Source organism: Eubalaena glacialis, chromosome 2 (genome assembly GCF_028564815.1).
Source record: "Eubalaena glacialis isolate mEubGla1 chromosome 2, mEubGla1.1.hap2.+ XY, whole genome shotgun sequence".
In the NCBI taxonomy this organism is placed as follows: Eukaryota; Metazoa; Chordata; class Mammalia; order Artiodactyla; family Balaenidae; genus Eubalaena; species Eubalaena glacialis.
This window is the reverse complement of record NC_083717.1, coordinates 43,903,796-43,928,696: the sequence shown is the minus strand read 5'-3', so window position 1 is coordinate 43,928,696 and position 24,901 is coordinate 43,903,796. Positions and strand designations below refer to the sequence as shown.

The window sequence follows — 24,901 nt, the reverse complement described above, 5'->3', positions numbered from 1 at the left end:
AAAAATGCACAATGGCTCTTCAATGACTTCATTTGCCTTAGGGATAAAGGTCAAACTTGTCCAAAGGGCAGCCCTTCCTGAGCACGTTCCTGACAGCCGCCCTCCCCAGCCTCATCTTCTGCCAGTGCCCCCCAGCCACACGGCCTTCCTGCAGCCCCCAAACATGCTTCAGCCTTTGTTCACTTCCAGGCTTTTACTCCTTTAAGTAAGTCCCTCTGTCTAAAGCACTCTCTCCTTTTTTGCTCAGCTGTGTAACTCTTCCTCGTTCTTTCTTCACATCTTAGGTAGATATCACATCCTTTCAAACCCACACCCCTGTCCCCATCCCCAGGCCAGGCTAGGTGGCTCTCCCACATGTTCCCCTGTCACCTGTGCTGACTGCATCTCAGATCTCGTCACACTGAACTGCGATGTCCTCACTGTATCCCCATTACCTACGTGGGGGCCAAGCACAAAGGTTGACAATGTCATGAAATCTGATTTCTCGGTTGGCCCTTCATTAACAGTAAAGGTGGTAAATCTTATTGGATGCTGCAGGAAATGGAACCAGGCCAAGTGCAAAGACTTCTTTGATAAGCCACTTTTTTAATTAAAAGAGGAAACTCTCTCATATCTTTCTAGAGCCATTTTCTAAACTGTGATGTGTGACCCATATGGGTAATACAATCAGTATGGCTGGTCATGACCCACTATTTAAAAAGGATGGAATGGAATAGAAAGTAGCAGAGGAGTACATCATACATATTAAGGGTGAATATTTTTCATGAAATCTTTGCTTCAGCTATATTTGTGATATGTGTGTATGTACTGGGCCATACTGTAAAGCTTATCTCTTGCTGTGGCTCACAGAGGTTGAAAAATACTCTTCTAGATAATGCTTGGTTGATTATTCCCAGAGCAGACATACAAATAGAGAACCAGCTTTAGAAACAGCATGTCACATTACACATGCTCTATAATTTTCAGTTCTGTCTTCAAGTGTCCTATAATTTTCATTAACTTTTCAAAAATAGCTTGCAAATTTTCTTTCATTTTGTGCTATCAAAATTATTCTGAAGGCTAATTTTTACCAGCTATATTGAGTCCTCAGCATCTGTTTAGAGATACAGAGACCTCTGCAGCAACTCCATAGATGGAGGGGTTTCATCTTCCCTGGTCAGCTTCTGAAAGAACTCCCTAAGAGCAGCGCTGAGCTCACTTACCCGGGTACGGTCCACGGAGTTCTGAACACATTAGGTGCTCAATAAATGTCAGTTTGAACACATTCATTCAACATTTTCAGAAATAAGGGTCCCCTACTTGCTACCTGATATTACACATTCATCTGTCCATCCACGCAAACCAGGGTGAAGTGGGGGAGCATCACCACACATGCATTTTCTATCCTCCCAATGATAAGAGAAAAGAAATCAGCATAATTGGTACTCTGTGCAGTTAGAGAGCTCTAAAAGCCACTACAACTTCCAGGAAGGCCTAAATGTTTTAGTCTGAATTACCGCTGAACTTGTTTGAACTAGGTATTATTATACCTAGAACATTTCTATTTTCCATCAACCAGAAATAAGACAAAGATGCCATTTAAGTTTCTCCATATGTACCAACAGATGTGGATTGATAGTGATTGATTGAGAAGATTCTGAGTTCTTGTCCTGGGCATGGCAAAAGTGATCACAGCAATTGACTGAAAGTTATTTGCTATAGGCAGAGATAGGGCATATGTCATGTATTTGCCATTCCCCAGGGAAAACCTTATCTTATTAATGGATTTAAGGGTGAATAATTTTCTTTCACATATCAATTATATAGGAAGTAATCTCATTATGCAAGTAATAAAATATATATATATATTCATTCAAATTTTAAAAACAAATTTAGAAAATATCATTTATAGCCTCACTATTCAATGATAATAGCTGATACCATTTTCACATCTAGCTTTCCAGTATTTTTCCATATTTATATGTACTTTAAAAACATTTGTATATATAATATATTATAGACCTCTTTTTCCCCCTCCACATATCATGTGCCTTTTCCAAGTCTATGAATATTTTTCTTTCCAGAACTTTAAAGGGGAACATAAATCCTACTGGAATTAGAGCTCATAATGGATTTAACTAATTCCCTGCTGCTGGGTATTTAGGTTGTTGCCAATTTTTAACTTTTATAGACATTTTTATAAACATTTCTATAGTTAATTCTTTATGCTCATCCAGGTTATATACTATTTGGAGTGAGAAACTTTATTTTTACTCTGAAGATATAGGCCATGGTTACGTCCCTTTCCACATCTATTTACCATTTAATGTCCATTAAAGAAGACCACAGCTTTATTATTCAAGAAAAAAAGTTGTCCTATCTTGATCTTGGCCTTGACAAAGGGAGTTCATAAAGCAACAGTGTGGTCTAGAGGGAGAAGGGTTACCTTGTTGGCCTTTCCAGCTTCTCCCCAGCCGGTCCCAGCACCCTGGAAGAACCATGGGCTATTCCCATCCTGTTTTCCCATCTTAAAAATTGGGGCATTAGACTTAATTCCTTCTATCCATACCAAACCTTGGAATGTAGGGTCTATAGCATGAAGGTCATATTTGCCCCATCCAGGAAACCCAAGGTAAATAAACTAAATCAGTTCGGAAAAATTTAAAGGATGCAAAGTTTCCATTTGCGAAGCATTGTGAGGATACCTCTCTCCTCAAGCTGGCAGCCCCATAAGTGAAGCTATCCACAAGCTGCTCATGGGTTGCTTAATGAGGGTTCCAAATGACACCATCAAATTTCTTTCTCTTTGGTGCCATCGCTTTTCCTCCTTATGCCAATGAGAATTAAGGGTGGTACAAAGGCATAGTTGATATCAACAAAAACTCTGCAATATCCAGGGAGTGTGTGAGTTTAGGTCTAAACCCTGAGCAAAATGAACAGACTTGATGTTTCTCTTGTTTACCAAAAAACCTCATAGGAAAAATGACAAACTCAAGAAACGGGATGATTCCACTGATATGTACTCACCTGGTTATAAGCATCCAATTCATTATTGAGGAAATAAAGAGATAATACGTACCCAACAAACGGAGGAGGAGAAAAAGAACTCCCAGGGCGTAGGATTTGAGTTCAGGGCTGACTGTCCTACGTGCAAAGAAGAGAAGAGGAAAAAAGAAAAGATTCTTATCGCTCCACTTTAATTAACAGACCCCAGAGTCATCCGCTGCTGTCCATCAGTGTCCTTCTGTAGAAAATTATTAATGGTTTTGTGCTTTTTTTTTTTTTTCACTTTCCCTGCCTAAACTCTGAAAAATCCCTGCAACTGCAGTGACATAAGTTTAGGAATTTAACAGTTTTTTATTAACTAAAACTAATCTTGTTATTTGAAGGATGGAATGCAAATTTGGTCCACAAGGTCTTTCATCTTCCCTGATCAGCTTCTGAAGGAACTCCCTAAGAGCAGCACTGAGCTCACTTACCCGGGTATGGTCCACGGAGCTCTGAACACATTAGGTGCTCAATAAATGTCAGTTTGAACACATTCATTCAACATTTTCAGAAATAAGGGTCCCCTACTTGCTACCTGATATTACACATTCATCTGTCCATCCACGCAAACCAGGGTGAAGTGGGGGAGCATCACCACACATGCATTTTCTATCCTCCCAATGATAAGAGAAAAGAAATCAGCATAATTGGTACTCTGTGCAGTTAAAGGCACTTTGCTTTTGCTGGGACAGGGAAACATCTTAAATTGGTGGGTATATGTATCTGGGGAAAATATTGACAGGAAAGACAGTTCCCCTTATGCTATACAAACAGGCAAGAACCATAAGCACCTCTGTCATTCTAGCACCATTTTGTGAAATCGACCAGACTAGCATGGGTTGATTCCCTAGATGGACCACTTGTGAAATAATCCATTCATCTATATCCAGTTGCGGTACCTTTTAAATTGGAAAGGTACCTTCATATAGTTGCATCACTTTGTTTTGAACCGACTCAATGTCCTTGGCTTTGGTTTACCCACAACAGTCCCTGAGCATGATCTTTTCACACATTTTCTAGAACAGTCTCAGAGGGTAACACTTTCTGGGATAAGAGTGACAGTAGAGGGGGTTTGGAAATGGTGACCGATTCCAGATAGAGAGGCCCTCACAGCTGGTCATAGGTCGCCTGTGTTATGCCTCTTACTCTTGAAACTAGTATTTACTCAATGCTTGTCCTCTCCTTGAGGCCAAGGACTGTTTGCATCTCGTTCATCATCAGTGTGGTGTGTGACACACAGCACATGCTGAGTGAATGTATAAGTGGGTAGGTGGGTGGGCACATGTCTCCCACTAAGCCCCGGGCAGCCCTGTCTCTGGTGTGCTGGTAGAGGGGGAGGCATCTGACTGACCACATGCGCTTCAGGTCATCCTGAACACCACCAGCAGAGAAAGTTCCTCTTGTCCCGTCCCCATTATGAGTCTCTAGGGAAGATGGGGAGGTAAGTGCGCTACTCTGCCTCCTGGAGGGACCGGGCTAGACCTAGAGACAGTCCTGTGTGGCTGAGCCTCAGGAAACACCAGGAGCATTTCAGTGTGGCCGAAAGGCCAGGAAGACTCATGCGGTGCAGGAAGGACCTAGGCAAGCAATTCTGCAGAAAATAAACATTAGAAATAAAGTTACCAATGGGACATCTAAATCCAGTGGGATACCTAGTACACAAGATATATAACCCATCTCTGGACTTGGTAGCTAGAATACTATTCTTAACCGACCCCAGGGGTCATTTCTCCAATCATCCAGTGGCAACCATCCAATGACCTACCACCTGGTTTGAGCATCAGATGGGCATGCCTTTGGCTTCTTGGTATATAAGACCAAAAGACACTGTCACACCGAAAAGGACATGGATGTTGTTTTCACAATCTTTGCCCTATTTCTGAGATTTTTCAGAGAAAACTAAAAATGTGTTATTCTTGGGGAAATACATGTTCCTTCTCAATTGCAAAGAGTCCAGTATAAGTAAGCAGTCCCAGGGCAGCAGGTCAAGACTTTCCATTGAATGACAGGGAAACCACTCTCTGGCTGATCAAACCAGATACCTGCACAATATCAAAGATGAGATCAGTGTTTCTGGACAGAAACACAGTCAGTTCTCTTTCGAATGTGCATGGAGCAAAATACAAGCTCTTTGGAGTTAATATTGGCGCCATGGTTTCACTTTTTGCACATTCATTTGAAGGTACTGACTTGGAAGACACAAAGATAAAGGCAAATTCTCCTTATCAAGAAAACATGCTGGCATAATGAGCTAGAGTACTTATCACTCGAAGTTTGGTTTCCTTTTAGCTATCATGTCACTAGGAATAAAGTGAACAAGATGCTAAGATCTCCCTTCATATCCTGTTGGGAAACTGGTTCCCACAGGAGCAATAATCCTTCTCAGATTTAGTTATGGAGAAATGGAGGGTTTGGGTCAACATTAGTGAAAGTGCCAGGCCAAGCCAGGGAGAGGGCCTTAGCTCCACAACTTACTAGCTACATGACCTTGAGGATACTGCTTAAATACTCTCTGAGCCTCTGGTGTCTCCCCATCTGAGGGCTAATAAAGATGCAAACACAGGAAGTTAAAACAAGAGCCCAGTGCGGGCACCTAAGTGACTGCTAGTTGGTATCCTCTCCTGCGGATGTCCTGAGCACTGTTGTTGGCAAGTATGTTTCTGTCTGGAGTAAGAGTGGGAGTGGGTCTATTGCTCTGGCATGGGACGAGGGCTGGTGCTCATCTGGGCTGTGGCTCAGACTGTTTGTGTCCTTGTACCTCCCTACATCTGTGATGGCAAATTGGAGTGGATGGTGATGGAAGACGGTTTACCCTGGACCCCTCAAAAGGCAAGTGGGCACATACCTCCAGCTATGAGGTAGACAAGGCCCAGCCTGGGTCATGCAGGCCATCTGTTGCTGGTGCATTGAAAAGGAATCAAATATTTCCTGAAAATCTCCTAGAGCTATTTATCAAGCTGAGATTTGGAAGTGATTAAGATTTCAACTGACTTTCTGTGTTTCGTCTGCCAGCTACAACTACTGAGCTGGGTTTTTGCAGAGGAGTCAAGGGGAGAGAAAAAAGGGGACCAGTCATTGCTAATGGTTGTAAAGGTCATTTTTCCTGCTTCTTGGTGCCTTTTGTGTGTGAACGGCACAATATAACTTCAAAGGAATTTCTAATAACAAAAAGTAATGCAGCCACCCTAAACCCATACCTGAGATCTGATGGGTTTTGTCCATGTGCATATTATATATAATCATCTTCCATATATAATTTAAATTCAATAGTTCATTTCATAACACTTTTCACATTCTTAAGAATTTTCATTATTCCACTGAGCTGTGGTACTATAATTTAACTCACTATTCCAATTCAGAGTTTTCTGCTATTATAGTTAACATTGTAATAAAAATCTGTCTCCACTGAACTTTTCTTCTTGTAGAGAAGTATTTTCTTAAGACAAGTAGCAAGGGGTAGGGTTACCACATAAAAGATCCGAACATTTTTATGGCTGTTGACTTAACATTTGCCATACTGCTTTTTGAAAGAAGTGATACGCTTCTCAAAGCCACCAGCAATATGTAATTTTACCCGTTTTGCTACAGCCTTGCTTACAGCACTGGGTGTGAATTTTTTAAATTTATTTTTCAAATTTAATAAGTATAAAATGGTAATTTGCTATTGTACCCTTAATGCTTATGCACATTAAAAGTGCTTTACTAATGACTTTATAACATAAGTACTTTGTGTAAATTCTTTTCCTCGTGAATTCATAACCAAGATCAGGAAGTGTGGTAGGCACAGTGAGAAAAAGAGATAGGCCAGATAAAGTAGCTGGTGATGTACATTTGTACAGGCTGCATCCAAGCATTTCATTCCTACTTTTATCTCTAGCTCTTGGGATTGAATTGGTTTGTTTAGATAACTGCATCCCGGTGAGATGGATCTGTGTTTGGTGCCACTTCTTCTGGTTCAGATGGATGCCAGAGCATGGAGCATTCTGCTTCTAGGTTCCTCAAACAGATCTAGATAACTTTGTAATTGTGTAAGTTACTCAGAATATTACTCAGTAATTCACCTTTGAGGCACCTCATCTGCCCCCAGGACAGGTCCTGAGAGATGGGGAAACAGAATTACGGGGGGCTCTCTCCAACCATCCACTTATACAAAAGCAGTCACTGCTTGCCTTCCATTAGCCACTCAGCCCTGCATCACACTTTGTCAATGACCCCTCACATCTTCACGGCATTTGCACACACATGGTCTCGGCAGGACCCACACCACGGCAGGAGGCAGGCAGGACCCATGACATCACCTCCAGTTCCAGATTCAGAAACAAGTCTGAGGGAAAATGGGCCCAAGGTCATACGGCTAATCAGTGCCCGGACAGGAGCCAGACACAGGGACTTGGCTAGTCCAATGTCATTTTCATTTTACTCCAACAATGTGGCTCTTTGCAAATATCAATGAGGGACCACGGTCCCTTTCCAAATCACCTGCAGAGTCTATTCTTGGGATGACATGAAAGTGTAGTGTTCTCTCTTGGGCCGTGCTTTCTACTTTTGGTGTGAGGTCTCAATCAAACGTAACCGATTCCTACCAGCCTAGGGAAGCTGGCTTGTAAGACTCACATAGTCCCTGGAGTTCTGATTTCCAGGAGAACTGCAGACACACGGCAGGTGGGGAGGGGGAGACGGGAGGCTGGCTCTCGGGTCCGGGTTCCAGGGGCTAAGCTTACCTGATAAGGATAATGACCGAGGGAGTCTGAGCCATTGCCCCAATCATGCTGCAGACACACATCACACACAGGAAGGTGAGGAACGCCTCTTGGCAGCCAGGACTGGGGCATTTTCCAGGGACCACGGTCGCATTCTCAGGCGGGACGGTCGTGAGGCACGCACAGCTGGTGAGATTCTGAAAGGGAAGCATTCAGCCCTTTTAACTGGGGCTATCTCCAGTTTCCCAATCCAAAGCCATCCAGCAGCTGGAACTGTCATAGCCTTATTATACATTCTGTAGCATTTCATTAATTAGGCCTGAATAAACGAGTTAGATTTTTTTAAAGAGGCTGCAAAACACATGTAAATAAAGGAATATTTATGGGGAGGTGAGCTGATTTCCCTGTCTCCTGTGTATTTCATATCTATGCTCAAGAATCCCTCAATAAGCTGAACCGCAAACAAACGTGTCCCCCCCCCAATACAATTAGAGAGGAAATTGTGCTTCCACAATGTGATAAAACATTGCCAAATTAACAATGTAATCACTTGCCAATTTGTCCTCTCTTTTATGCAGTTATAATTACACTGAAGTATATTAAAAGAAGCAAATCAGGTAACCCGCATATGGTTGCTGGTTCAGGGCCCAAGGTGGCACTTGGAACAAAGGATGTGCACCGTCATGCGTGAAGTTGCTGAGCTCGTCGGGCTGTGAGAGGGGGCAGCTAATGGGAAAGTTCTCGAGTGGCTGAGAAAGCAAAGAGGGTGCAGAGATGCCAGAGAGTTTAGAGCGGATCGTGGGGAGCGAGCTGGAGACCAGTGAGGTACATTTATTAATATATGATCAGAGAAGAGAAAGACAAGCGGCTGCATTCCGTTTGATCTTCGGGTGGATTCTTGCCCAGCCGCCCCTGATCCCCAGCACGGTCCTGGCTCACGCTTGAGGAATTTCTGATGGCAAAGGGAAGAGCGGGGACCCGGAGAGGCAGTGCCGTGCCGAGCCAGCAGCCGAGCCAATTAAGGTTCGATAATAATAGTGCAGAGGCCTTTAATGAATACAAAGTGAAAACAATCATAAATGATTCATCGCTTTTCTTTCCAGGACTGCTTGGCTCTCAGGGCACATGCCGAGGTAAACCCTCCTGAGAGTCAAACAAATCTCCTTTGGCTTTTACATTTCTCCTCCTCAGTCCGTCTCCCCTCATCTTTGTTCCTCTCCTCTTCTTTCCCCAGAGGACATACACATTGGAGCTTTTCTTATCCCTTTAAGCTATATGGGGTGCTTTCAGGGGTGTCTGAAGACTGCTCCCTCCATCCTGTGTGGCTGTGTCCTGCCCAGGAGCTTTTACCCATGCGAAGTCGGGGAGACCTTGGGTGGGGCTGGACCCTTCTTCCTAAGCCATGTGCCACAGCAGGTGCCCTTGTGTAAATGGCCCCATCACAGCACCCAGGGGTGTTTACTGTCGTTCCCTGAAAAGTGCTGAGGCCCTGCCCCTCTGTCCTTTTCCATACACCTCTGCCTGGAGACATACTAGCTCTTCTCCAAAACCCCGTGTTGATATCTCCTCCAGCTGCAAGGCCCCCCCCGCAAGTCAGCCCCCATGTGAGCTGGCACTTCCTTCCGTGAGGGTACACTCCACACCCCACAGCAGAGACGCTCGCTACCCTCCTGGAGGAGACCTTGCGCTCCTGGGATAAGAATGTGTATTACCTGTGACTTACTGAGCATCGTCTCACAGCACAGCGCTGAGACACAGCAGGGGGAACTCAGCAGCCGGTGTTAGAATGCCTGCGTGAACAGATCTTCCTCTGCTTTTATCAGGAAGCAGGCCTTCTCCCCAAGTCTAACTGAAAATGCCTCTTCTCTGCCTTCCGGGGAGAGGAAACTGCTCCTCCTTCTCCCCCGACCCCGACTTCACAGCTAAACTTTTCTAGCTGTTCACACTCACCACCTCCGCGTCCTCACCTCCCATGCTCTCAACTCACTCAAGCCGGCTTGGGTCCCCACCCGCAGTAATCGGATCAGCTAAGCTCAACAGTGGCCTCCATAGCCTGACCCCACCATCCACTTCTCTCTTCCTGGAGGTCTCCCTCCCCACCCCCAGCATGTGCCTGTGACCCACTTCCTCCTTGACTTCCACAGCTTGTTCTCTGGTTTCCTTCCTCCCTCTCTGGCCGCTCCTTTTGCATCTTCCTTGCTGGCACCTTCCCCCGACCCCACTTTAAAATGCTGGAGCTCCTCGGGGTTCTGGTCCAGGCTTTCTTCCCTTCTCGCGCTTCACTCTTCCCTAGATTGTTTTACATCTACGTGCTTTCCGATAACTCTCCTAAATTTAATCCCTAGCCCATATCCCTCCCAGATCCACTTGGGATGCCCCTTCCTAAGCCTCTGAGCGTGTTGAGATATCAACACCGACTCCGGGATGAGTGCCCTGCGTGGGATTCCATGCCGGCATCTTGGCACTACTTTGCCATCCACAGCGGGAACTATTTCCCTAGGATTCCCTTCCCTGCATGGATGAAGCTGGACCGGAGGGAAACACGGACAAGATCTGGAAGTGAAGCAGAGGCCATTACTCTCAGATGGTCAGACACGGGGACAGACACATGCAGAGGTGCCCAGAAGGAGCTGGCTGGTCCTAGGCATCCCTGTGTGCATCCGCCTTCTTTATTGACTACCCTGCCGACAACAGAGGGCCCATGGCCACCTCTACTGACCTGGACGCAGCCTTGCTGATGTGCTTCCCCAGACCCTTCCCGGAAAGTCCCCTTCATCTCACTGAGCAGCCACCTGGGAATTTCCCATATGCCTCGACTTGCCCACCTGAGCTGGTACTTCTGGGGATGTAGTGAGTGACTGTTCTCCAGTCCTTCATCTCACTTCTTCCAGATCTTAATTTCCCAACTCCTCCACATTCACGTTAGTTCTATTTCCTATACTAAACCCTTTATTTCCAAAAGACTTGTGGGTGCTGTTTTCCTGACCAAACCCTGACAGATACACATCCCCCGGGCCCCCATCTCCTTTCCCTCCACATCTCTTGCCTTAGAAATGACACCCTGTTAACTCGATAGAGACCCGGTGGACCTCCCCCACCCCCTACTCCTACGTCAAATCCATCTTCCTCGTGACAATAATGCTAATAAGGACAGAAAACACTGCGGTTTTGATCCCTGACTTATCCCCAGCTCTAGAGTATGGTATGGAATGAATGAACGAATGAATGAACCCTCAAGTCCCATTCATTTTATCATATCCTAAACACCTCTCAAACCCTGCCCTAGTTCAAACCACTCCCATCCTCCTCTCTTTGATCCCTGCTGTAGCCTGAGAGGAAAAAGAGATTTGGGACTGGGGTCCTTAGAACCATGTGGCCTCGGAGAGTGCCCAGGTATAAACAGGGAACAGGCCCCTGGTGGATGCCTGTGGTCTTGTTTTGCCAAGTACCCCAGGAACTGAGTTCTGACTCACGTAGCCCCTTAGGAATGTGATGTCATCAGAACCCTTTGAATGAACTGTGTGATTGGTGAGCTCTGTTTAGTTTAATAAGTAATCTGTAATTGGAACCTACACCCAGTCTTCGATTTCTGCCCTGTACCTAGGCTATGGCTCAGCTGTATTACATTTACCATAAGAGGAAACTGCCCGGCCCCTCCCTGCTCTGATAAGTAAAAAACTCCTTCTGAAATTCTCTGGATTAGGCCTGTGATCAAGGCCCTAATGGAATGGGTCAGAAATAAGATGCCTTTATCTCAGTGATTATACAGCCCTTCTGGTCTGGGTGAGGTGAACGTGTCCAGGAAGGCAACATCCTGTGAATGGCGTGAGCGAACAGCGGGGCTGAGCCACCCTGGGATTTGCAGCCAAGGCAAAGGGGACAGGTGAGATCACAAAGCCAGGGGGTGGAATGGGACAAGAATGGACCCAGGGCAGCACAGGCTGATTGGACAGGAATAAGCGCTTGTAGGGTATAGATGCCAGGAGAGGAGAAGCAGGAAACTGGTACAGGACCAGTGATCATACTGGCTTGCTGGTGCCGAGGAGAGAAGCTGGAAATGGATGGGTCCCTCTCAAATGCTCTAGGCAACTCTGTACTAATTTATTCAGATTTAATGTATTTGAGAGGAGCTGTGAAAAGAGGCTGGGGAGGAGGTAAGCCGAGTGACCTGGATGAGTTTCCTTTTTAGTTAAATGAGTCAATCTGACAGAATGAACAGAAAGTGCTGGGTGGTCCCGAGGCCTGGGGTGCAGGCTGGGACATTCCTAGAACCCTTCCTGCAGAGAATCCAAGGAAAAGTGCTAAGCCTAAGTCCTATGGCAAGGGATGGGAAATGTCCTTTATTTGGGCTCAGGTGATAGAAGAGACCACAGATCGCCCTGGCCATTGTGCTAAAGGACCTGTGAGGCTCTGAGCGTACAAGGCCAGGTTAGGGAGAAACTTCCACCCTGATGTCCCAGTGTGGTGGGAATAATCATCCCAGGGTGCATAATTGGAAGAGAGGACTTTGCACCAATGAGGCTTCACACTACGATCCCAAGTGAGAAGGAAGAGCAGACAGCCTTTCAGCTGATATTATCTGGGCATGTAAGTGGGAACACTGAGATCTGCAAAAGCCCCAAGCAGTAGGAAGTTTGAAAATATAGGGATAACCTGGGTGTGGGGGAAGGAGATGATAGAGGTTGGGATACTAATTCTCACCCTGTTTGTATACAACAGTCCCGTGGGTGGCGCCAGCCCAGAATGCAGATGGACCTGGGCAACGGCCTATAGACGATCATGGCCTGAATGAAGTGGTACCCCCTAGTGCTGTCCTCAGCAGCCCCCAATATATTTAACCGTGAAGGAAGTGCACTAGGCTCCAGGAGATTAGTCTACTGCTCCTGACCTGGCAAATGTCCAGTTTTCCATCCCGTGGCAAAGGAACGTCTTCCCAGTTTGCTGTTCTCTGGGGAGGAATGTGGTCCCCACTGCCTCCAGGAGAGTTGGAGTCTCTGTCTGGTGCCAGGCGTGGGGTGGCAGGACCTAGCTTTCCTGCCCTGAGAGATCATGTTGATAATCAGATGACCATGGTGCTCACGGAGGAACTGGCCTGACCACATTTGGAAGCAGTGGTGACCTGGCAGACAGAGTGGGACTGGCTTGGAAATTCTACAAGAACTTATCCTACATACAGACTTGCCCAGGCACAAAATTCAAGTCACAACAAGTCTGCAGGAGCTAAAGTTTTGCAGCCCTGAATGCCCATCAACAGGAATCGGTTAGATACATTCCAATAGGTCCACGCACGGAATATTATGTATCAGTAAAAAAGGTATCAGAGTGCTCTTTATGTACTAATATGAAAAAACTCCAAGATAAATTATTAACAACAAAAAACCCCCACAAGTAACAAGCTACAGTATAAAATAGATAACCAACAAGGATCTACTGTATAGCACAGGGATCTACGTATATGTATAACTGAATCACTTTGCTGTACACTTTGCTGAAAATAACACATTATAAATCAACTATACTTCAATTAAAAAAATAAACAAGCTACAGAATAATACCTTTTGGTGCATTAAAACCCAGTAGGATATACAAGAAACTAATAATAGTAATTACCTGTTGGGCAGAGTAGTGGGTTGAAAAGTGGGTGAACAGGAGACTGAGGTAGAAAGGAGTTTCCACTCCCTCCTTTTTGGTTTTTGAACCACACAAATGTATCATCTATTTAAAAAAATTTAAAACTCCAGAAGAAGAAATCAACAAAAGAAGAGCTCAGTCACTAAAAATTGTACTCTCGTTCTACATTCAGTCATTAATTTAAATTGAGAAATGTTTCTATTCACATGCAATGATGGAATAAATAATTACAATAAAGCTGGAGAGCATAAAAATAGAAAAATGACTCTCTCGAATCTAGGATTCATTTTCTATTGATGAAGGAAATCATAAGCATGCTATTTTGACAGCTCATATTATAAGAACAAAATACTCCTCAGCAGTGTTTCAAAAGTATCTGGAAAATAAAGTTGTTTTTGTTTGGGTTTTTTCCCCCAATATTCAATACTGATGGATCAATTCTATTAATTGCACAAATAAAACTAATCTCTAGGTTGAAAAATGACTTTTCTAAGGGGACAGGCATGGGGGTGATGATGTCCTTTGTATTAAGAGCCTGTGAAAACTTGAAAGTTTCATTCTCAGCATCCTGGAATACTGCTTTTGGTTTTCTTTCTGAAATATATTCGGTTACCAGGAAGAAACGACAATCTCTATTAACGGTCGGGCCCTAGTGCTATAGTTCAGAAAGGGGGTTGGCCAGAGGGAGTGCTGACACATGCAGTGTTCTGTCCTGCTTCTGCCTGATGACCGAGATGGCAAAGGACTGAGATTGTACCACAACAGCTGGAACGTCTTCCTTCGAATGACAACATACTCGCATGTGTCCTAGACTTTTATGGGATCCTTTCATGATTCAGTGAAGTTCCTCAGACATTCTCCTGTCATTTATTACTGTCTTTTTGTAGCTTAGAATCTCTTCACTTCACTGACCCAACCCTAGCTGGTTTTTCCAGGTGAAGACCTCGGAGCTCATCACAAAGAGTATCACCGGCAACCCACGTGCCTCAAGGCAAAGGGGAGATTGAAACACTGCAAGAAGAAATGCGCTCTCTTGTGCCCTGGCAGGGTCACTAGCTGAAGGATAATGGCCAGAGAGAAAAACCCTGCAATGAAACCAAGACCTCCGTCCACCCTTCACCTCTGTAACCTGCATCCTGTCAGAGCCTTAATTATCTCCTGCCGAGGGGAAGGAAAGGGCCGTTCTTCAGGAAGCGTCGGGCTTACTCTTTGCTCCAGCTATCTCAGGTGGAAAGTGTGGGCAGAGCACAGGGGAGAAGGAGGTGGCTGCAGCTCAGAATGAACACCGGGCCCCTCCCTGTACCTTCCTCCTTCCAGACTCCAAGCCAAACCCTTGCCCTTGTCACGAGGTTCAAGCCTGCCCACCACCCCATGCTCACACACATTCCATGCTGGGATGTCCTTGCATCCTATCCACCAGGCAACTACCCACGCATTCTCCGTGGATAAAGCCTGGCCCTGCCCCTGCTCCTCCTCCAGGAAATGACATCCACACTGTCTCCTTCCAGCCCCTCCCCACCCAGAACCAATTCCTACCCAAGCAGGCAGAAGGCTCCAAGTTCACTAATTTCTCTACATACCTGTTTCCTTCCATTAGACTGTAAGCACCCAACCTTTAATGCTGGATCTTTTTTTTAATAAAAATGTTTTTCTTTATTGGAAAAAGGATGCATGTTCATTTTAGGCTATTTAGAAACATACAGAAAAATGTAAAGAAATATATAAAAATTAAGTTTTTAGTCCTAGCCAGAGATAATGTTCTGTGAACATTACATATAACAGGCTTATCCTTCCAATCTTTTCCCATGCAGAGATATACAAATATTTAGATTTTTCTTTTCCTTTACTAAAAGGGATCATAATCTAGATATTGTTCTACAATGTGCTCTTTTCACCTAATACGATATTACAAACATATAAGGCCTGGTTAGCTGTTGCTCCTGGGTGTTCCCTCGTGACGTAACTCTATTAATATATTACATCTCATCTTATAGTAAACATGATCTCCTTGTCTTATTCATCTCTATATTTCTAATGTCTAGCCCAGGGCCTGAGATATATTAGATGTCCTGGGTGGCAATGCCCTCATTGGGCTTGACTTCAGAATATTCCCAAGTCCCTCTGACAAGCCATCACCAGGATGAGGACAGACTTTTAAATCAGTTCTGGCAAATGGGGTCAGGCCATACAAGAGGATTTGCAAGCTCCAGACCTTTGGGGACAATTAGGAAACAGATGAGAAAAATGGGCCGGTGTCCGGGGTGACCAGTGGTGGGGACCATGGCTAAGTGGAGATCAAATGTCTTGTCTAAAGTGTCAGTATCCTCTTAGCTCCAGCCAACTGCTGCCCCATCGGGGTGCAGGTGCCATGTTAATTCTCATCCACCTTTCTGGCCTTTCAGAGAGGCCAGAAATCTAGATTTGTATATGAAATAGCCAGGCTGTCAAACCTTGGTTCAGCCACTGTAGATACTCCTGCTGGCGGATGTGGCATTTAATCGACCAGTTTGTTTCTTCTGCAGGAATATGCCGACATGGCACCTCTAACCTCCAGCTTGGTTTCTACAGTGGGTCAACCCAATAATGGTGAGATGGAAAATGAGACTGAAGGATGAACGCTCAGTGTCAGCTCAGATGCTGCCCTGTTTCTAGAAAATTTTAAGAACTCATTCCTTTAACTAGAGCAGTGGTTCCCAACTGGGGGGGATTCTGTCCCGCACCAGGGACCTATGGAACTATCTGGAGGCATTGGTGGTTTCACAAATGGCAGAGGGTGCAGGGGGTAGTGCTGCTATTGGCATCCGGTGGGTAGAGCCTCAGGGATGCTGCTAAACATCCTCTAGTACCACAGCAAAGGATGATGCGGCCCAAACTGTCAACAGTGCCCAGTGGTTCTCAACCTTGGTTACATATCAAAAACACTTGTGTGTGTGTGGGAGGAGTGTTTAAAAAACTGATGGCAGGTAGAGCAACTAAGCCCATGCACCACAACTACTGAGCCTGCACTCTAGAGCCCACGAGCCACAAATACTGAGCCCGTGTGCCACAACTACTGAAGCCCACGTGCCTAGAGCCCATGCTCCGCAACAAGAGAAGCCACCACAATGAGAAGCCCACGTACCGCCACGAAGAGTAGCCCCCGCTCGCCGCAACTAGAGGAAGCCCGCACACAGCAATGAAGACTTAACGCAGCCCAAAAATAAATAAACAAATAAATTAAATCTTTAAAAAAAAAAAACAAAACTGATGGCAGGGTTCCACTCCAGAAAGAGGGAATCAGAATCTCTGAGGACTCTTAGGATAGACCTCAGGCCTCATGTTTTAAAAGCTCCCAAGCAATTCCAACGTGCAGCCAGGACCGAGACCCATCATATTGAGAGAGGGGCACCCTGCACGCATCCAAAATGGGGCTGCCCCCTCCCCTCCCCGCCATAGCACCTACTCAGGGCTCTACTCAAACAGGCGCTTGATAAATCCTTGTTGCCTGGATGGGGGAACAGATTACTTGTCTATCATTAGCCCCCTGCAAACTGCTGTGCTGGACTTGTACTGATTTTCAGCATTCCATTGGTGGCTGATAGAAGCTTTTTTTAAGTCAATTATTCAGTACATCAAAAGGATACAACTTCCAGCAGTCAATCAGCAGCTACTAACATGCTTTCTGTTAGAATAATTACTTCTGAGAGTGAAAGGTAGTACAGAAACAATCCGGACAATATATTCATGCCAAAGGAAGCTTACAAAATTAACTTGCTATCTTTTTCGTTACCCCTCCTGGTCATATGCAATGAGAAGAATTAGAAATTGTATATTAAATGCAATTCTGGAAACTTCCATCACTATCACTCAAGGAGAAATGAGATCAGAAAATGAAAAACAAAACCCCAAAGCAGGGCAGGAAGGGAAGTCTAATATCAGGAAACCGCTAATGTGAACCAGATCTCCTAATAATCAGAATGATTTCATCAGTGACTTATTCGCATCTAATCGAGTTAGGGGAAATTTTCACAAGTCTGGGTGGAAGCTATCAAGTGGGGAGAGATGAACATGGAAGAGGTGTTTAGGATTGAAATCTGCACCAGCCAACCAACCTGCCTGTCAGTTGTGGTATTACCGGCCATGGCGCCCTGGGGCTTGCTGAGGTTGGCAAAGAACCTCCAGCCGGGCGTGCAGAAAGCCTGGGGCCTTTATCCAGAGCCATGGCTAACACTGGGAATGCAATGGTCCACAGCAGAACCCCATCCCTGGATACTGGAGCCTAGTGATGGACTGGTGATGGAGACGCAGGCGAACATGGGCCATTCAGTCCAGTGGAGGGGGCCACAGTAAGAGCCTTGCTGGGAGGGCAGGTGCTGAGGCCTCTGCAGGAGGGGTGCCAGTGCAGCCCTGGAAGCAGTGAGGAAGTGGGAGGAGGCATCTCAGCTGCGCATAAGGAGGTGTTAGGGATGTGAAGGGCTTAGGGGAAGACAAGCCCTGATGAAAGAAACAGCATGGACAAAGGTCTGGAGGTAAGAGAGAACTGGGCGTGCTGGGGGCACCCCAAGAAGTCTGACACAGCTAGTGGTTCCTCAGAAGGTGGGCAGAGCGGGGAGGTTGAGGCTGGAAAGGCAGCAGGGCCAGATCATGAAGGCACAATGTCCCGACTGTGGGGGGCATGCATGGAGAGCTTCTTTCTGGTGGAAAAAAGATAGGGATCCTAAAGAGAGAAGTCACAGGGTCAGAGGAAGACACTGGGATTGGCGTCAGACAGACCCTGCGTTCCCGCGCCAACGCCACCATGCTCTGCGTGACCTTGGGCAAGGGACTAATCTGTAATCAGGGAATAAGCAGAACACCTTGCCAAGGCTGTTACGAGGATGAGTGAGATATTGGGCTGGCCAAAAAGTTCATTTGGTTTTAAGTAAAAACTAAAGACATTTTTCATTTTTACCAAAAACTTTAATGTATTCACGAACCAAATGAACTTTTCAGCCAACCCAATATATGCGGGGCTGGGGGTATAGGTGAAAGAATGGCTGCATTGACACTGGGAAAGGACTCCAGTGGATGCAGAAGGAATAAATACAAAAAGGGGAAAGAGGGAAGAGAGATGAAGAAGACTGTAGTCTGTGGAAGAGTTTTTGGGGGGAGCTTGGAGACAAGAAAGGAAGAGGAGGAGGGAGTAAACGTACCAGGAATCTAATCCACTGTTTTGGCATTTTCTCAAAATACTGAGATTCCTCTGACTCTGGGCCAAGCTGCCACGGGCCATGAGGGACACGTGGAATGCCCCGTCACCTGGCCCGCACCAGCTCTCGGAAAAACTTGCTGCTGTTGCAAGTTTTATGGTTGTGGTTGTTTTTAGGGCTCGACCATCACAAAGGCCCCTTGCCAGGATACACGTGGCTCTGTGGCCCCAAAGCCCTCGTCCACCCATTGGAGGGCAGGGCCTCCAGAGATCTGCCTCCGCGGGGTAGAGTGTTATTCCCACCCCAGCCCTGGGGTTTTCTCAATCTCTGCCTTGTAATTGTGGGGGGATATCACCTCTCTGCTTTGCCTGCACCCCAGCAGACAACATGAGGTCTCCAGTACTGTGAAGAAAAGGCAGGTGTCTGGGGAATAAACCATATGTCCAGAGGGAAGCGGAGAAGCTTGCCCTCTGATGATAATTGCATTCCACAGCTTGCTGTTTCAGCAGCTAGAAGCAAACCCAGGCCTGATTAGGCTCTTATTCAATAAGACTCTCGTCCATGCAAGATCAGGAGACATGGATTTTTCTAGACTATTTTTTGGTCAGAAAATGCTGTGGAATAGACTGCTTTGGTCTCAGGATACTAGCCTATACTGAGTCAATGTAATTCTTATAACAGCACAGTAACCAAAACTGATTTATAATATAACTTTTTGGACATTAAAATGTTAATGAAATTGCTGTCATGAAAAAGAATAGCTTGTATTTTTATTTTAACCATTCTCAAGGTCCCATCTCTTTTTAAAAATTCATTTCCTCTCACTTGAAGAAACTGCTTTATCATCTAATTTAAAAAATCAGTTCCCCTCCCCCCAGGGTGATTTACTTTCTCTATAGAAAAATGGTAGTAACCAGCCAAGAATCTAAATGTTAAATGCAAGGAAAAATGAGATCTTTGGAAATGAAAATAAATGATCAATTTTTCTTCCTTTGGAGAAATCGCTACTCCCAAAAGATACAGGATGTGGAAAGGGGAGGAAACAAATGATTTCAACTCTAAGTTCCTTGAAAGCAGCCACTCAGCCTTCTTATCTTTCTTTCCATCTATACATTTCTGGACATTTATGGAGCACTTGTGGACGTCAGCTCTCACTTAGGAAACTCACAGGTCAGGGCAAATGACAAACAGATCACTGCAGTGAAACGAGAGAAGTGCCTCCAGGAGAGACAGGTACCAAGATTGCAGGGCCAAGAACCCCAAAGATAAAGGAGGGCAGGGAGGGTATCACAGAGCAGGGGGCATTTGAGTAGGGTATTGACAGGTGAGTAGGAGTTGTCCAATTGGAGGGAGAAGTAGGAAAACACACATGTTGTGTGGGGAAAGCTGAATACCACAAACTGAAAGGAAGCACAGCTGAAGAGCATGGCGGAGGACAGACACATGCTGAAGACACACACAAACCCAATTCAGTACCTAGATCTTATCTTCTAGCTGACAGTAGCATTAGAAAGGGTCCTATGCAGTATTACAGAAATCATTCTGGCTTCAGTGTAGAAGACAGACCAGCAGGGGGTGATCCTGAGTTGTGAGGCCAGGGAGGCAACTACTACACTGGACCAAGCAAGAGATGAGGAGGGCCTGCACCGGGGCAGTGGTGGTGTGGATGCAGAAGAAGGGCAGGTGCAAGAGACGCCTGCAAGGTGGGATCAGCAAGACTGGGTGAGCAGTCCCTTAGCCTCAAGTTTTCATGCAGAGAATGTGGAAAGCTGCAGGCTGACAGCCAATTGTATAATTCATGCTGAGAAGGAAAGAGCCAAAAAAAATTGATAGTGGGAGGATGGAAAAAGGTGGGAGGCATCTAGCTAAGAAGAAAAGGGCAAAGGAAACTGAGCAGAGAACAGGTTGGATTAGTGCCACATAACCTCAGGTTTGGAAGAGGTCTTCCCTGATAAGTGGTTTTCTAGCCTTTCTTTACATACTTTTGTTGATGGGGAGCTCATTACCTGTAGAGTCAACCCATTCCATTGATACTTTTTGTGAGTTCTTTGAACCACAATCTTTTCCTCTGGCTCCACAGAGCTTCCTTTGAATTTTTACTTTCAGTTGCTCAAAGACACTTTTTGGAAACCTATTTGATTTAGCAAGAAGCAGCTGGATGGCCTGGCAGGCCTCCCATCCTGCTGATGGAGAATCCTCCACTAGAGCAGGGCAGAGGCTGAGATAAATTCACAGTGCAGGAACACAAAGTAGGGGACACGTGTGGTTGCCCACTCTTGCCCTTGACCTTGGGTTTTAAGCTACTTTAGCTGTCTGAGTCCCCTGCCCCATCCCACCCCATCAGAAAATCACCAATACCGTGCTGTTGCAGCCAGCAAAGCAGGCAGACAGGTAGGTGATGCCATCTGCTCCACACACTGGAGTGAAGGAATCCGTTTGGCATTCACAGTTTTTATTGCAGGACGAGTAGGGGTCCAGGGCCGAGCCAGGTGATGAGCTGGAAAAGACAGGAAACGTGGAACCCATCAGAGAAAGGTCAACTTCTGTTGGATCCCCCCAGTGACGGCCCTCTGCCCTCTGTGGTCATGGTCGCCACTGTGGTCATGGTTCAGGGAAGGAGGGCCGTCAGTGCTTGGACTGTGCATGGATATACAGAAGCTGCCTCTGCCCGTGTGCTCCCATTCTGCCTGTCTGACCTCGCAGGGTGGCAGATAAGCCCGGCCCTACTTCTCCTGACTTAACTTCAGGAGAAGGCCTGGTGGCCTGCTCAGAGGAGGAGACTGGTGTGGAGAGGAACTGGTATCCTGCAGGCCAACCATGCTGCAGCCCTGATGCTCCAAACTGGATTCCCAAGACAGCTGCAGAGTCTCATGTAGAAAAGGGGACAGCTATTGGCACTGGATATGTAAGGACTCTCTGTAATTCCCTCTAAGGGCAAGTCTGATTGGACTTTAGTTCAAAGTCTTGGGATAATAACTAGGAAATAAGTTGTCCTACAAGAGCTAACTTCTTTCCATTCTTCTCTCCTTTTTTCCCCTCCATCTCTCCCTCCCACACTTATCAATACCTACCATGGCTCAGACCCTGTAATTACTATGTGAGTCTAATGATAGCTTCTGATGGTTTAAGGAATTGTTGGGACTTCCCTGGTGATTCAGTGGTTAAGACTCCGTGCTTCCATTGCAACGGGTGTAGGTTTGATCCCTGGTCAGGGAACTAAGATCCCTCATGCCGTGCATGTGGCCAAAAAAAAAAAAAAAAAGGAATTGTTGAAGTCTCTTCTTTTATTTTAAGCTGAATTCTAAAATAAAACTTCTTTTTAATTTTCTATCTTCACGTCATTCCTAAAGTCAAGTGCCAAAAATAGGCATTTGAGTCCTCTGGGGAGTGAATGTCTGACTGTCTCCCCAGTGCTCCCTTGGCCGCCCTGGGAGACAGCCTTTCAGTGGAAGTCAGCCCTCTCTGCCCAGAAGGTTCACATGGATTCTTCGACCCTGGGAGGAAGATGCAGAGGCATCATCGACTTCCCAGCTCATGGTCACTAGGGACAAAGCTGGCTCCATTAACCTACCCCGGAGAGAGGGTCCTGGCATCCTGGGCAGGCAGGGGTGGCGAGACCTTTCTGGGACTTACGTGTTTCCATAGGGAACAGTAACCCCAGCCACAGGGCCCGTGTCACAGCCCAGGAAGAGGAAGGAGACGTAACAAGCGGTGGACACCAGGTTGACGAGCATGGCCATCCGAATGGCCCCGAGGGCAGACAGGCTGAGTTTCTTCACCAGGAGACCGCCCAGGAAGATGCCCAGACAGGCACATGGGATCGCAGTCATCCCTGGAGGAAAGCAGAGGCGCGGGGACCATTAGCCAGGGAAGAGGGGCCAATCAATGCAGACACTGGGTGCCAGGCCCGAGGCTGAGCCCTGCACGGACAGGATTCCCTGTGACACCACTGTGGTGCCACTTGCTCCACTGTGCCCCCAAGTGTCTGTTAATGGCCTCATTTCTACCCTCAAGGAGCTCACGAAAATTGGGGAAGACAGACACGTAAAAACTCAATGATTAGGAGTCTAAGTCATACACCTTTCATGCTAAGTGGGGAACCCTCATGGGAAACACACCCAGCTGGTGTGGGAACAACCGAGAGACATGTCAGACCAGCTGGGAACACGCACGCGCATTTGAGGAAAGTATCAGGGAGCAGTGATGTGCCCTCTGTGCGTTTTCCAGGTGGTGCGGGAAAGGGGATCACATTGGGGATTTTCTCCCACTCTTCAGGCAAGGAAGGGTCTGGAGGCTGTTTAAACAAAGGTCCCAGAACTCACCAGCCTGTGGAGACAGTGTTTTAACCAGCCCCGCGACCTCTCAGGAAGCAGCATCAATCAAATCAATATGTTTCATAGCTCCTGGTGAGTAATTGGCATATATTTTTTTCCCCTTTCTTATCAACAGAGCTATCTGCAAGGCAGCAGGACCATAAACCTGTTATTTCTGATTCTCAGAGACTCAGGGCATCTTAGGAGGACCAAAGGATCCTAGGGTTCCAATCTCCTGTTTGGCTTTGTTCTGTTCCGATTCACTTCATCTAAACTCAGCTTTAAATTACTGTGTGTCATTTATCTACCATGTAGATTGTGCATGGCCAATTTTCCAGTTTAGGCTGCCTCTGCCTTGCCAATCAACAGACCTCTAGGTCAACTGACTACATCAATCAGCTGGTATGTGCTAAAGGAATGCAAATTAATTTTAATATTCGGGTGAGAAAAACAATCAGGGAGGCTGAGCTCTGCAAAGGAAATAGCACAAATCACACTTTTTGAAAAACATAGTATCTCTGTATTATTTGATGCTCTTGGATGATCTGTGCTTGGTTCTCTCTCGTCCTGGTATAGATGATCCTCAGGACCTCGCCCCTATTTGCCTGTCTATACCCCATGCCATACCGCTCCCCCAACTATGCCCAATCCTCCTCCTCTCTCTCCCTGGAACAGGCCAAATCCATTCAAGCCCCCAGTCTCTGCACTTGCTGTTTCCTCTTCTAGGACATTCTTACCCTCTATCTTTACTTGGCTGGGCCCTATGCTCATCATGGAGGCCTTCCCAGACCACCCCATCTAGAGTGGTCCTGCAGCCCATTTGGGATTTCCTACTGTTTCTTGCCCTATTTTATTGTTTGCATGGCTCTCCCCAATATCTGAAGCTGCCTCAGGTATTTCTGGTTTTCTTGTTTCTTGTTCTCTCTCCCCCTCCTAAGATGCAGCTTCCCTGAGGACAAGAACCGTTCCATCCTGTTCAGTCCCGGCTCCCTGTGCCTAGCACGGTGCCCAGCACAGAGTGGGAGCTTGGGGATTATTTTCAAGATGAACGGAACAGCGAGCAGATTGGATTTGTGTGAGTGAATACTGATGACCAGAGCCCACACCCAGAGAGCAGGTTGCATTTTGTTCCATTTTCCATCAGAGGCAGCAGGGAGCGGCCCCTGGTGATGATGGTAACTATGGCAATAACAGGCTTTCGGCACCTTTTCTCCAAGCCATCATCAGCCTTCCCTCTCCCTCCCTGACATGTGTGCAGCTTTAGCATTCGGGCAGTTATCAGAACTTCCCCCAAACTCCATCTTCATTAGCTTAACCTATGCAGATTGGGTCCTTTTTATCTTCACGCATAAATCAATGCCATCAGCCCTTAATCATCTGTGTTGCTCTTTTCTGAACTCTGCCCCATCTGCTGATGACTTCGTGGGTGGCCCAGAGATAGCGCTGATGGCCCAGGATGACTGCAGGGGTCCATCCCCTAGGTCTGAGGGGGCTACTGAGGAAGCATTTTTGGACACGAGCCTTGCCTTACGCTTCCGCTGCCTCTCTCTGTCCCCTAAAGGCCCCCTGCCAGCCCCTCCTGCAGCCAGCCTTCCAGAGTTCATGCTAACAGACTGATGCTATGGGCAGGGCACAGGGAGAGGGCACGTGTCCTGCCTGCCTGGGCTGCCAGCCGGATGGACGGACCGACAGATGGGCCACCAGGCTGCCTCTCCACATGGCGGGAGAGGGTCTCCCTATGCAAGTGCTCTAACAGACAGAGTCCCTGGGACAGAAACAGGTGCAGGAAGGCGAGATTGTTTTTTGACCTTCTGCCCTGAAGACTACTGATTTGTTTGTTGATAGAAAACTTTGGAAATCTGTCCTGAAATAGAACAGAGCCCCAACTTTGAAGCAAATGTAATCAAAATGTAAGGAGCTGCTGCAAAGAAATCAGGAAGTGAGAGATAAACTCTTTGGGTGCTGGAGGGCAAAACCTGAGAGATTGTAGGTATAATGAAGAAGTTATAACTTTAATTATAGAGAGACACATTTTACCCTATCTCTGTCAGACAGCTACTAA

The 24,901-nt window shown here is 46.3% G+C and overlaps 1 protein-coding gene across 2 annotated transcripts in view; it reads right to left on the bottom strand.

Annotated features, from left to right (window-relative positions):
• Nucleotides 1-24,901, bottom strand: part of SLCO3A1 (solute carrier organic anion transporter family member 3A1) — a 324,443-nt gene that overhangs the window by 16,930 nt on the left and 282,612 nt on the right. For both annotated transcript variants that reach the window (XM_061179978.1, XM_061179977.1), the window contains exons 6-9: nt 22,160-22,358; nt 20,885-21,023; nt 7,749-7,924; nt 3,059-3,123 (exon numbers count right to left, since the gene is read on the bottom strand). In XM_061179978.1, coding sequence (XP_061035961.1) covers nt 3,059-3,123; nt 7,749-7,924; nt 20,885-21,023; nt 22,160-22,358 — 579 coding nt within the window. The remainder of the gene's footprint in view (nt 1-3,058; nt 3,124-7,748; nt 7,925-20,884; nt 21,024-22,159; nt 22,359-24,901) is intronic.